A 12,826-nucleotide genomic window follows, 5' to 3' on the forward strand; every position below is an offset into this window, starting at 1 on the left:
CCACATCCAAAGCGTATTTGAGCTGTCCTGATCATGTCACATGGGGAATATGTAATGTATGGTATAAGTCCCCATGTTGATTTTGATTGTATTACCCTGTCATGTTCTTCCCCACTGGGACACACTATTTTTGGACTGAATTCTGAGTCTATTATAGCAGGCTGTGCTTATACAAATTGTCCTATGGACTTCTTCATTGTGATGTACTGCTTGAGGTAGAAAGGGACAAAGAACTGGACTTTTTATGATCACTCTATTCGCCACCTGCTTAACAAGCTTTCCATACCATGTGATGAACTTTATCTTGTTGGCCCTTTTCTAATATGTCTGTTTTTACCAGACGGTATTACACCGATTTATTGGAATTCTAACATCCCATATCCAATAGCGTCTTGTCTGAGGAAACAATGATAGTTTTGAAGATGTCTGTTAAGCTTCTATCCTGTTTTAAAATTCCAGTAAAGTTTTTGTTTGTTTGTTCAAAGTCACCAAAGACTATTTAGAATATTTTGAATGTTCTTCTGAAAGAAATCTGTGGCCAACTGGTCTGTGGCTTCCCAGCTCTCTCTTTTCAGGAGTGCCTTCTTACCTTTACATTTATCTTGGCTTTTTTAAATTGCACGCAAAATTCTCGTGAAATGCTTACATTTCCCTTATTCTTGGATTGACAGCTTGAAGCTGAGGTCACCAAAAATGTCATCTTCCTGTGGTAAATTTACTATGAACCCACAGTACTGTTGTTAGACTAGGATGTTCAGTGGTAAATCTACCATAGGAAAATTACATGTTTTTTTTAAATCTTATTGTGTGTATCTCTATATTTCATCATCTTCTTCTTTTTGTTTTCTTTCCTTTTTTTTTTTTTTTGTTCTTCCTCTGCCCTCCCCCCCCCCCCTTTTTTTTTTTTTAAATTCAAAACCTTTTCAGCATTGTTCTGAGATTAATAGTTATTTTTTGGTTTTGTGTTTCTATCTCATTCTGTGGGGATTCCAACAGTTTTGTCCCATCTCACACCCTTCAGCTTCCAGCCCTTATTCATTCCCTTGACAAAACTTTCTTAGGTAACTCATCATAAAAAACTTAATCAAGAAGAAATGTCCTAAAGCTTTGATACAGGTGCCCTTGAAAAGCAAATTCTCAATCTACTTTATACAAGATTTTGTTTGAAACATGTGTCATCTCCAGACAGTGGTTAACAACAAATTCACAAATGTAAGGTTCGCTAGCTATCACTTTTGCTTGATTAAAACCTCATTTTCTTTAAACTGGTGAATATAAAGTCCAGCTTCTGACAATTGCATCTCTGCTCTCAAAACAAGAAAATAATTCTTCAAGAAATATCCACTGTACCAAATACCACGAGGAGAATCCTACATATTTGGGATGTTTTTCTTGTTTTGACTTTTTTTTTTTTTTTTTTCCTTACCTGTGTCTGCTTAATTTATCATCATCTTCACTACAACCTTTTTTCTTGTACCTGGACCTTGTGCATGCCCAATGGATGTATAGAACTATAATTTTATTTGTGCAGTTTATTGTGACTTCTACAATATTGTGCCACAACATTGCATTTTATTCTGCTAGGTCTTCAGTTACACATTGTACAATGTTTTCCATGTTCACTGCGCTGTATAGGGGGTTATTTTTTTCCTTTTGTCAGAATACTCTGGTGAAGTAGATGTTACAATGTCGAAAAGAGAACAATCATGTGAAGGGAGTGTGCTACGCTGGCTTGTGTCTACCAGGAATGTACAGATGGGAAGGGGACAGGAACAAGCTATGGACCACTTAACTGTTTTCAGGAAGCCCTGACAAGTGTTTTTCTTCTGAATGCCTGAATGCCTCTGGAGGTTATGTGGTTAGGTTATATTAGGTTATATTAGTTTGCTTATATTTCTGCTTTTTTTTTTTTTTTTTTTTTTTTTTTTTTTTTTTTTTATGTAGTATGCAGTTTAAAGCCTTCCTATAGCTATATTTGCTAGATAGAAATTCCCCACTAGCAGCTCTTATCTTGCTTCTTAACATTAGCATCTCCCTTTAGGGCTGCCTGTGATTCACCTTCTTCCATCCTCCCTTCTTTCAGAATTCCACACTTGTGAATCCAAAGCTTTGACTTTCTCTTTCATGTCTTTCTTCTCTGACTCTGAACGTCTAACCATCATTTCACATGGTTTGCAGCAGCAAGCTGCTATGGGAGATAACTTGTTTTCCCAAAGAAAAACTTTAGATTATATAAAATTTGCAGTCGTACTTCTGGCTTCCTCCTGGAAATCATCCTTGTGCATCATGAGGTGCTGTTTGAGTTGTGTGTTACAGAATGCTGTCTGTTTTCACAATGCTTTTATTTGTCCTCATATCCCTCACAGGCACACACTGTGCATTTTAATATGAAATTGACTGTAAGAACACCAAGAGGGCCCTAGAAGAAAATAAGAAATTTATTTTCCTCCTTTGCTGAAATGAAGGCATGTGAGCCATTTCAAGTATTTGTTGAGCAACCCATTGCAAAAATGTGAACAGGTAGTTTGCCTGTGGATGGCTTTCTTTTTTAACTCCAGCTGAGGTTATTACATTAGTAAATGCCTCTTCCCTTTCAAAGCCACATTTTTTTCCTTCTTGATTTAGAAATTCAGTTCTTACTGAAATCAAATGCCAGCAGTGTGTTATGTCATTACCTCTACTGCAAGACAAGTTCAGAATTTCAGCCTAGAATAAGTGCAAGACCTTCACTGTGAAGGAATTTTCTGTTTTAGATGTGAGACGCAGTGCCTGATGTTTTAAACATGGAGAACATCATACTCAAGAGCAGAGACATGCTGCAGCTCCTACTGCAGGGAGAAGCCTCCATAAAACTGGCAGCTCGGGTTGCTGGGTTGAAGGGTTTTGCACTCACGGGAGCTTTCTCTCATTATTAAGGACTTCTAGCATCCCTCCTCTGTACCCTGGATGAGTGAAAGCTCCTGAGGAACGGGAGCATGTTCGCTCTGTGTCTGCTGCTGCCATGCCCTGGCTGCCATGTGGCTGTGATGGCAGTGGAGCACCAGTGCAAGAATTTGGAACACCCTGTGGTTTCTCTGCACTCAGGGGACAGGGTCAAATGGGCCCTGTGCTGAGGGAAGGAACAACCCGTAATACCATCGTCAGCTTTCCTCCTGCCAGTGACACTTTGCCAAGAGCTGCCTGGAAGCAGCCCAGGCACTTCACAGGGTGTGTTTCTGATGGCAAACCAACATAAATTAACAACAACTCTACTGACGCCGTTGTAGTTACATTGGTGAGACACAGCCAGCTCACAGAGAAGCTCATTTGTCTTCTCCTAACCCTAGTGCTTCAGCCTCAGACACCCACTGAGACGGCGTCTCTTGCCGACTCGGAGCATCCCAGCTTGGCTTGAATTTGTGGTACTTTTGGAAAGAAAACGTGTTGTTGTCGTACGGGATACTTTGTCCTGTGGTCCTTAGAGCACTGCCTCTACTACAACAAAGGGACAAAGTGTTCCTTAACATATTTTTTATCCTCTCAGCAACCTTGGTGGCTGTTGGAAGGAGCTACCAAGTGACAAGGATAGTCACAGAGCCCTACCTGTGTGGCTATCATATGTCACTGCCTCTCTCATCCTCTCTTTGCTCAAGCACAAACCTTAATGACATACTAGCCAAGTCTCTCTGAGAATTTATTTTCACTTGGACTCTTCCATAATAACCAAGTATGATTTACTGTGCACCGTGCCTATGACTAAAGTTACTTGGCAGCTTTCCCCTGGTAGTACATTGTTGTGAGGACTGATTTCTCTGGATGAGCTGTTTGTTTATGTGCTCTGAAAAAGGGGTCTTTTTAATTTTTTTATTTTATTTATTTTTTTTTCCTGCAGTAGCATAAGGATTTATTCCTTACTGCTATCAGAGAAATGTAAATCTTTGTCTCCCAGTGCTTTTTGTAAGGCATAGGAGATTAGAGCATTTATAGATACTGAAAAGGTGTTGTGTGTGCACATTACTCATGTTCTGGCATCCACTTGCAGAGTTACACAGAGACTGTGCTAAGAAGAGGTCTGGCAATTATCCTGCACTTACCTACAGGTTTTGCCCTAATCCTGCTAGCCTCATTGGGAGTTTTGCAATTGATTTCCTTAGAAATTTGATTGGCACAAATAATTATATTATGAACAGCATGTTCGTACTTGAAGAATTTACTGTTTAACAATTAATTATTTTGGGCAAAGGCAGTTTTTCTGATAATCAGGTTGTACTGATGAGTTTGTATATCGATATTGTACACTTCTATACCACACAGAAGTCACAGGGGCCTTCAATTTACAATCTGTCATAAAAGGAAGTGGAAAAATAGGTCACAGCTGCAATAGAAATCTAAGTAGCACTAGGGAATGTCCCTGGGCATCTGAAGTCAGCTGGCCATACTGCAAATTTTTTTAAGTCTTCCAAATTAAAAGCTCCTGATGGTATTGGAGCATGTTTGTTTCTTACTCAAAACCAACTTTTTGAAATCACTTTTCTTCCTCATTTTGCAGTTTGACAGCTCACCCCATAGAGCCCCGCTGCTATGCAGTGGCCCATCCTCCATAAGCAACGTCTTTACTTTTTTGTAAATATATGACAATATTTGCACAAGAAAGGGATTTCTTAAGGTAATGGTTAAAAAAAATATAGTGAATCTATTTTTTTCATTCATTCCTTAGCAGTCAAAATTGTCTTTAAATCTTAGTGACTTAAAAAAAATAAAGTGCTGCTCTCCTTTTATAGCTATCTCTAGAAAACTGCATGAAACAAAGAGAAACCACATCCAAATTTGCAACAAAAGAAATCTGCCTGAAACCTCCCAGACTGTGAAAGGTGCTCAGTTCATGCATCTTTTCTGGCCTACTTCAGCAGCAAACACATCTGCCATGAAGAAACACCCACTACTTTTTAAGAGGCCTGAGAAGTTTCTCTCTGAATACTTCCAATATAGGCAGCCCACAGGAGAAAAACTGGGGTGCTGGGCAGAGAGGATGGGTGCAGAATGATGCCTAGAGACAGACCTAGCCCCAGCCACCACTGCCTGCTCTGGGACCTTCCTCCTGCCCCTGGGCTGGGTGTTTAGTTTTGTCTTTTGCTGTCCCCTGCAGCAACAGAGTAGCTAGTTATTTCCTAGGTGTCCTGAAATGCAAGTGTGTTCTCACCTCGGAGACATTACAGAGAGGCTGCCACGCCTTTCCAGTCAAACACAAAAAAGTAATTGTCTGTGCTTTTCTTTTACAGTGTGTGTGAGTTATACAGGTATTTCTTTACAGGTATTTCTTTCTGCTCTCAGGAAAGGAGGGAATTAAATAATTCATTTGTTCCTAAGAAAAAAAAATCCCAAGATTTTTTTATTTTTTAAATATTAGCACTGCAAATCAAAACATAAATAAAAAAATCAGAAGCTCAGCTCCACAAGGCAGAATATTATATTCAATAGCTTCTTTTTATCTTAGAAGGTTTTTTTTTTTTTTTTTCTTTTTTTACTTTACATGAAACAATCACTAGAAATCTTGGTTTGATTGTTTGTTTATTCTTAAAATGAAAGCTGATATTTTTACATAATCATATGACTTTGGGAGCCAGAGTATTAAGAAAGAGACAAAGAAACTTCTGGTAAAAACCATAGGAAGTGGCAAGACAATGCAGGGAGACTATAAATCTTCCTAGGGTAATAGTGTACTGTTTCTAGGGTACTAATAATACCATTATGATGTAGTACTATAGAGCATGCTAGTGTATAATAATATATCATATACTGTATTTTACAAGGATTTCAATGACATCATTATCTAGGACTCTTAAAAAGGCTTTAAACTTAATTCCAGTATCAAGTAACAGGTTTTGTTTATAATGGTATGCTTCCTTCTGATTACAGCAGTTATTGTTGATTGGAATGAAAAGAGAGAAACACCTCCTAAGACACCCCTACTATAGCCCTATCTGTACTGACTTGAAAATAGTGCATGTGTGAAAGATTTGACATGAGGCATTCCCACTTCGAACCAAAATGATTTGTGTTTTCGGCACTGATGCTGACACATTTGCACTGAAGACATGAACTCGAACAGCAGGAAGGTTGAGCTTCTCAGTACAGCAGATCTTGGTGTGGGCAAGGTGTCTTTAGGGCTGGGACTCGACAGACCCTGTCTGTCTGGTGGAAAACCAAGCGTCAAACATGTGTTCTTTGAAACAGACAGCATAGAGCAATTATTCTGTATGGAACACATGTGAGAATTCGATTTTTGGTGGTGGATGATGGTTTTTACGTGGTTCTGCTCTGAGTTTCAGTCCAGTGTGCACAAACTGCCTTCTTTTCTGCAGTCTCTGAAACAAGTTTCTGTGTTATGCCTGGTCTTCCCCTTACTGAGTTTTTTAAAAATTAAATTAAACACAAGGCCCTATTCAGACAAAAACAACCCCTGCAGCTGTTACTGCTTGAGCTCTGTGAGTCTCTTGTGCTCCGAAGATATAAAAGCAATTCTTAAAGGAAAATGAGTCCCTTTCCAGTAGCTATGGAAGAGGTTATTAAACATTGCTTGACACGGTCTTCTCAATGAGCACAGCCCTGCCTTCATCTTTTGATCTCCAGGGGAAAACATTCACTGAGCATATTAAAAATTGGTACGTGGGAATGATGATCACATGCAGCAGAGCTGTAACAGCAGACAAAGCCATGGCTGTCCACAGTATCTATTTCTCTTGGGCCCAATAGAGCAAGAAAGAGCAGTGGCTGAAAATATTTCTTCTTGGCCAAGCCTGAGTAAGGGAAATGCTAGCAGATCTATTCCATGCTCTGGTATTTGCACTAGCCCTTCTTGACCTATATTATGAGAAATATGTGGATGAAGGACGTAGTTTATAAGGCTTCATTGCAGGAATCTGTCAAGAAGAGAAAGGGTCTCATCCTACTCATATTTTCTCTTACTTCTGGGAGCAGCTTAGAGGGAGAAAGAAGAGTGATTTATGATTTACCTCCACCTGGGGCAAAGTGGGTTTTGTGCAGATGCAATTTCTGCCTTTCTTAAGAGTTGTTCTGCACATTTATGAGAGAAAGTGGGAGGAGCAAGCCTAGAAAAAACACACAACGGATTTTAGACTAGATACCTTTAGTTTCCGAAGACAAAAGAGTAAAGGAAGTAACCGAAGTTCAGACTGATCAGGATTAAAGAATGAAACTGTTGGTGAAATAACACCAGTTGCAGAGGCCAAAATATAACTCAATTTCAGAAAAACAAAATTTGAGCCTATTGTGCCTGAACCATCTGTGGGAGGCTGTGGTTGAAGGAAACAGATTATTCTTTCTAGATGTCCTTACTCATTTATAGCATGTGGCAGTTCAGAGATTTTTTATTTCTTTGTTGGCACATATTTTAAGATGAGTTTACTTGGACCAAAAGGTGAGGATGCAAATATTTAGTCATTGTAGGAAAACGTTACTGGATTTTTATGCAAGTTCTATTTTTGCTTCTCTGTTGAGCAGGTGTTTTGAACACTGGTACTGGAACTTGCTATGGCAATTGAGCAAGTACAAACGTGTTTGTATGATTGCTATCCTTTCATCTGGGATGTTTTCGCAGTAAAGCTTATGCATAACTTTTTAAACTACACTATTTTAGACCACTTGCTAATACGCATATTACCAATTCTGTAAGAGTGTTAAATGTCATATGCATTTATTTACCTATGTGTTTTTCTTCTCCAATGATCTCCCACATAATTTTTAGCAATTGGACTTTTTTTTTTTTTCTTTTGCATGGGAGATAGGGAGATACAGCTCAGTGGGAAATGTGTCTGTCTCCCCATCCTCCTTAATTTCCACAGAAGCAGGGGCTCAATCCCTCTACCAATTGTTCCACAACTATTTATTTTAAAGGATATTTTAAATTGCATTTACATTATTATATTCTCAAAGATTGTTAGAAAGACTATTTAAGCTGAAGATTTCTACAAACCTGATTCAGTGAAAAAATCTACGCACATGAAACACTCTTGTAGTCCCAGTGAGATAAATGATAACTGTTCAGGGCAACAGAGCTCAGTCTACATGAAGCACACCTTGCTCTCTGGAGCAGGTCTTAGATCCTTGTCCCATGCCACTGGCAAAATGCTGGGGGTGTTACTGGACATTCTTAGCATCCTTTTTTCTCATTTCATTTAGGACAACACAATAGCCGGCTCAGTTCAAGCAACTGCCTGATGAAACCGCAGCTGTGTCTCACCTGAACGGCCCAGTGCAGCGCGGTTTTGAAGTCTTTGTCCACCAGGGTCAGGTCTGCTCCCTTGTGCAGCAGGGTCTGTGCGTGCTGGGGCCTGTTGTGGAAAGCAGCCCAGTGGAGTGAAGTCATTCCCTGAAAGCCACAAACCCAGAGAGCAAATAATGATCATGCATGGTAGCTCCCTTCACGTCTCTTTCAACTACAGATAAGCTAGACAGTTCTGAAACCATTTTGGCTGGACTGACTCTTTCCACTCTGTCTTGACTTGGAAAGATCAGTTACAACTTCTGAAATAATTATTAAGAGGGAACCTAGCAATCATCTTTTTGGAGTCATTACAGAGTATCTATACAAATATGAATGTTTCTTCCATGCCCATCTAAAAAATGCATGGTCATCACAAAAAAAATGACAGCTGGGGAATGGTTCCTCACTGCTAAGTTTATGTTCAGTGAGAAAGGACTATTGTAGGCTGGTGCTCTGTCATGACATCATGTGATATTTATCTTAGGCTTTATCTTTGATTCAAAATAAGTATTATAAGCTAGAATTTTAGCTGACACTATTTAGCAAGCTAAGGAACTGCCCCAGTGATGTCAACAAAAAGACACACAATATAAGCATCCCATATTAACTGTTTAGGAATAAAACAAAGCAAATGTTAACTGATTTACCTGCATTTTCATTCCAGTTTACCTGTGTCTAGTCAGTCTCAGTAGATTAGAGAATTCATGGCCTGTAATATCACCTTGTCATCAACACTGTTAAACACACTTATAATTTACTCTAAAACCATAATATCAAAGACTTTCTGCATGAAATTACAACAGCAGCATGTTTTTTAAAAATTGCTAATGTTGTTCAGATGAGGTAACATTTTACTTTGGGGAGGTGCTATTTACTACCTGTTAACACTGAAAATGTATTTTAAGGGTCTTTTCTGGGTTCTAAAATGTTAAAAACAAAAAAAAAAATGTAGAGTGGAAAAGAAATGTAAACTTGACATGGAAAACCATAAATCCAATTGGCAATAACCCAGATAAAGCACAAGCTGTAAAGCATTCAAGCAGACAACTTATCAGTGAAATAATACTGGAAGTTGTTAGCAGTATTTTTTATGTAAAAGTTTGAACCCCTCAGCTTTCATTTATCAGGTATATTTTCAAGTCCTTACATGGCTTAAGTACGGATGATGACAAAATACAACAGACGAAGAAGAGCAGTTTTGGTCTTAGCTTGGTTTTACAAAGCTTAGTCATAAGGGGTTAAGTTTTGTAAAAACAAAAATGAGGATGAAATCCCAAACACACTGAAATTAATGAGAGCTTTGCCACTGATACTGGTGGACCAAGATTTTGATATTTCGGACCAATTACTGTTGACAGACACCCAATGTGAGGCTCTGAAGTGAGGTTTGAGTGGAGTGTTTCCAGACTGGACATGGGTCCTCACAGCTAACCCTGGAGAGCAGGAAAAGTCACTGGAAGAAGGGAAGCTACAGTGTACTAGGCCAGCTTCTCACCATCTGCTCTCAGTCTGTTGATATGGACAAAAGGGCAAAATCCTTGAAAAAAACAAGTTTTTCCTTGTTCTTGCCATAGCCAGAAGCAGCCAGCTGTAAAGTAAGAGTGTAAAAACTGTGTGTAGGAACCAAAGACCTTCCTAGTGCGGGGTCAGTAGGAGATGTTTAGTGAGAGAATATAAGAAGTAAGGCTCAGTGTTATACAGTCACACAACATTTGGCAATCTCACTAATGACTTCTTGTGCCATCCAGACCTCCATGTGGTAACCACTCATTCTGTGAAAAAGTGCTTCCTTTCATTTTCTTCATATACATTCACTGCTGCCTGATAATTTCTGTGGGTGTCTGCATTATTTTAGATGTAAAAGACAGCAAACAGTCATTCTCATCTTCTCCGTGCTGTTCACGATGTCATGAACTTGTATTATACCATCCCTCTGACGTAGCTGCCATCCTGAACGTCCCATTGTAGTTAGTTTGCTCTGGTTACTGGCCTACCCATGAAAGGAAGCTATTCTAAATAATCATTGTAGTCCTTTTCTGTTCTTGTTGTTGTATACGCTTTTTCGGATGACTCTTGTAGCCGGCATTCAAGGTGCAGGTATACCAAGAATTTAGAGCGTAGGGCTTCTTCCTGTTTTGGTCTCTTTTTCTTTTCTAATAATTAGTGTTCCACGTGTCCTTCTGGAGTGCCCAAAAGAGTACAGAGTTGAGCTGGTCGGAACAGCACCTCACACGTGTGGGCAGGCTGCAGTGGGCGATGGCTATCCAGCTTATGCCCATCTGCTTTGTGCAAGGTGATAGCACCCTTGAGTGGCATCTGCGGTTGTGAGAGGAAGCCTGAGGGTGATATCAGAACTGTCAAAGCTGTAGGGCTCTGAAGATCTAAAAAATGTAATGTTAAAAATAAGAAAGCCCAACAGTTGCACATCTATTAAAAATAAAGAGCAATAGGGGACATAAAAGGAGAAAACCAAATACTAAAACCAAACCAAACCAGCAGTTTCATAGATGGGTGCAATCCAGTAAAAGGGGACCTGAAATAGCATTCAGAGGCTGCGTTTGCCCCTGGGAAATATATTGTGATACTGCTTTTGCTCAGATTCTAGGCTTTTTCAGGGAATGTTTCTTCCCATTGTTGTCTCACAAAGCTTCACAATAAACCCACAGAAAACCTCAGTTGTGGAAACTATGAAACCTCCAGATGTATTTTTTACCGTTTGTGTGTTCATGCATTGATCAGTGTGTTTTTCTCAAGTGTAGATGGGAAAACTGAAGTGTTTTACTTATGCCAGGAGAACAGCTTCATTAGCAGAAATAATATGTGAGGTTCCACACTTTTCAGAAAACATTAATATTCGGAGTTTAGCAGTGACATTTGAACAAATAGCATTCCCATGCCAAATGACCTAGACTAAAAGTTCCAATTTGCATTCAGTGATGCATCACAGCAAACCATTATGGCTTGAAATTGTCATTCATGGTTACATGCAACTCATTAGCAACATAATTCTATGCCAAGACAAACCATATGTCTGGTTTAGGCTGTTGTAAGTGGGGTCTGCAAACCATCCAGTAGATAAGGAAAACTCATGGGAAGAGAGAAAATTAGCAGCCCTGTGGTGGTTCTGGCACCATGGAGAAGAGAAACACCCTTGAGCAATTGCTAGAGCGAAGACAAACACAGGAAAAGATGTCCAGAGTCTCTCTTGTGCCTTGGCTTCTTTATCTGGAGAACACATTTGGGAAGCTGACACTCTCCTGTGTACACTGTGTGTGTACATGCAGGGCCAAGTTCTTTAAGGATCAGAGTAACCTAGCATAAATTCTTGTTCCTCCATGCTTGTTCTGTGCAATACCAGGTTTCTGTTATTTTTTCTGTGAACAGTTAGCTCTTTAATGATAGGACGTTTGGAAAAGGTGAAGATTTAAGCCAGGTCCAACTTAAAAAGGATCAAAAGCAATTTATGTCTTAGCAAGTGAGTTAAGAGTCTGTCTGAAGATATCTCAGAGCTGGCAGTATATGGAGAAGTGTTATTAGTGTAAAGGTGCATCATTGTGGGAAAAATGTGATAGGGCTTCAGAGTTCAGCAACAACATTACAGAAATATCTGACTTGTGCGTTGTCTTACCATAAAATTGATAGTTCAGTGGACTCTTTCTGAACAGCATGAACTGTATGATCCCAGAGCCTAGGACAGTGACTTACAGCACAAGCTCACTCACCTCATTGTCCTGATGATTAATTTCACTAAGATTTGACTGCTGCAGAAGCACGTTCAGGAGCCTGTGGAAGCAATGACATAATCAGTGTGCTGTGCTCCTGACTAAACCTGAAAATTCGACATCTTTTGAGAAAAAAGGGCATGCAATTTCAAGAAAAATCAGTATTAGTAACGGGCACAGGTCAGAATCTTAGGCCTGCACTTTGTCGTATTAGAAAAGCAAATGAGACTTTATGGCTTATTGTCAGAACTTTGTGAATCAAATGCAGACCCACTAGGAAGAATTCTTATGTTGATTGCTGGGGTAGAATCAGAATATGTAATGCTATACATGTGTGCAGTTTTGGGCAGCAATACCTCATCATTCTATTTCATAAAGTTTTAAACAAACAGAACTATTAATGACCTGTTTCTAAAATGATTTTTAATGCTCTGTAACTCTCAGAGTAATGTGATATTGTGTATGTGTTTGTGTGTGTGTACCTGCATATATACTATATATTTATACACACCTAAACCAATAGCATTTGGCAAGGCCTTACAGTTTTTCTGCTGGGACAGAGCCATTGTTATGGTATAAAACATAGCAATGCTTCGGTTCACCTTCTTATTGAATATCAGACTACAAACACTCCCCTCTGGTGGAGGGAACAGTTACAATAAAAATGTCACGTGCAATATTCAACTGCAATAATGTTTTTAGCACTGCACAGTTTTTACTATTCCTTTCCTTATGGCATCCTGTGAAGATCTTCTGAAATCACCATAAGTTATGTTTCATAGTAGGATGATAAGTGTTTGGATCATGTAGAGGACCATGCAAATGAGTCAGAGCCTCTAAG

At 39.3% G+C, this 12,826-nt stretch overlaps 1 protein-coding gene across 1 annotated transcript in view; it reads right to left on the reverse strand.

The window, feature by feature from the left end:
- The window catches only part of ANKRD55 (ankyrin repeat domain 55), a 50,654-nt gene that overhangs the window by 20,300 nt on the left and 17,528 nt on the right, over positions 1-12,826 (reverse strand). Inside the window, exons 5-6 of the mRNA XM_068667300.1 lie at positions 11,986-12,046; positions 8,240-8,368 (exon numbers count right to left, since the gene is read on the reverse strand). Of these exons, the coding sequence (XP_068523401.1) occupies positions 8,240-8,368; positions 11,986-12,046 (190 nt within the window). The remainder of the gene's footprint in view (positions 1-8,239; positions 8,369-11,985; positions 12,047-12,826) is intronic.

Source organism: Anas acuta, chromosome Z (genome assembly GCF_963932015.1).
Source record: "Anas acuta chromosome Z, bAnaAcu1.1, whole genome shotgun sequence".
In the NCBI taxonomy this organism is placed as follows: Eukaryota; Metazoa; Chordata; class Aves; order Anseriformes; family Anatidae; genus Anas; species Anas acuta.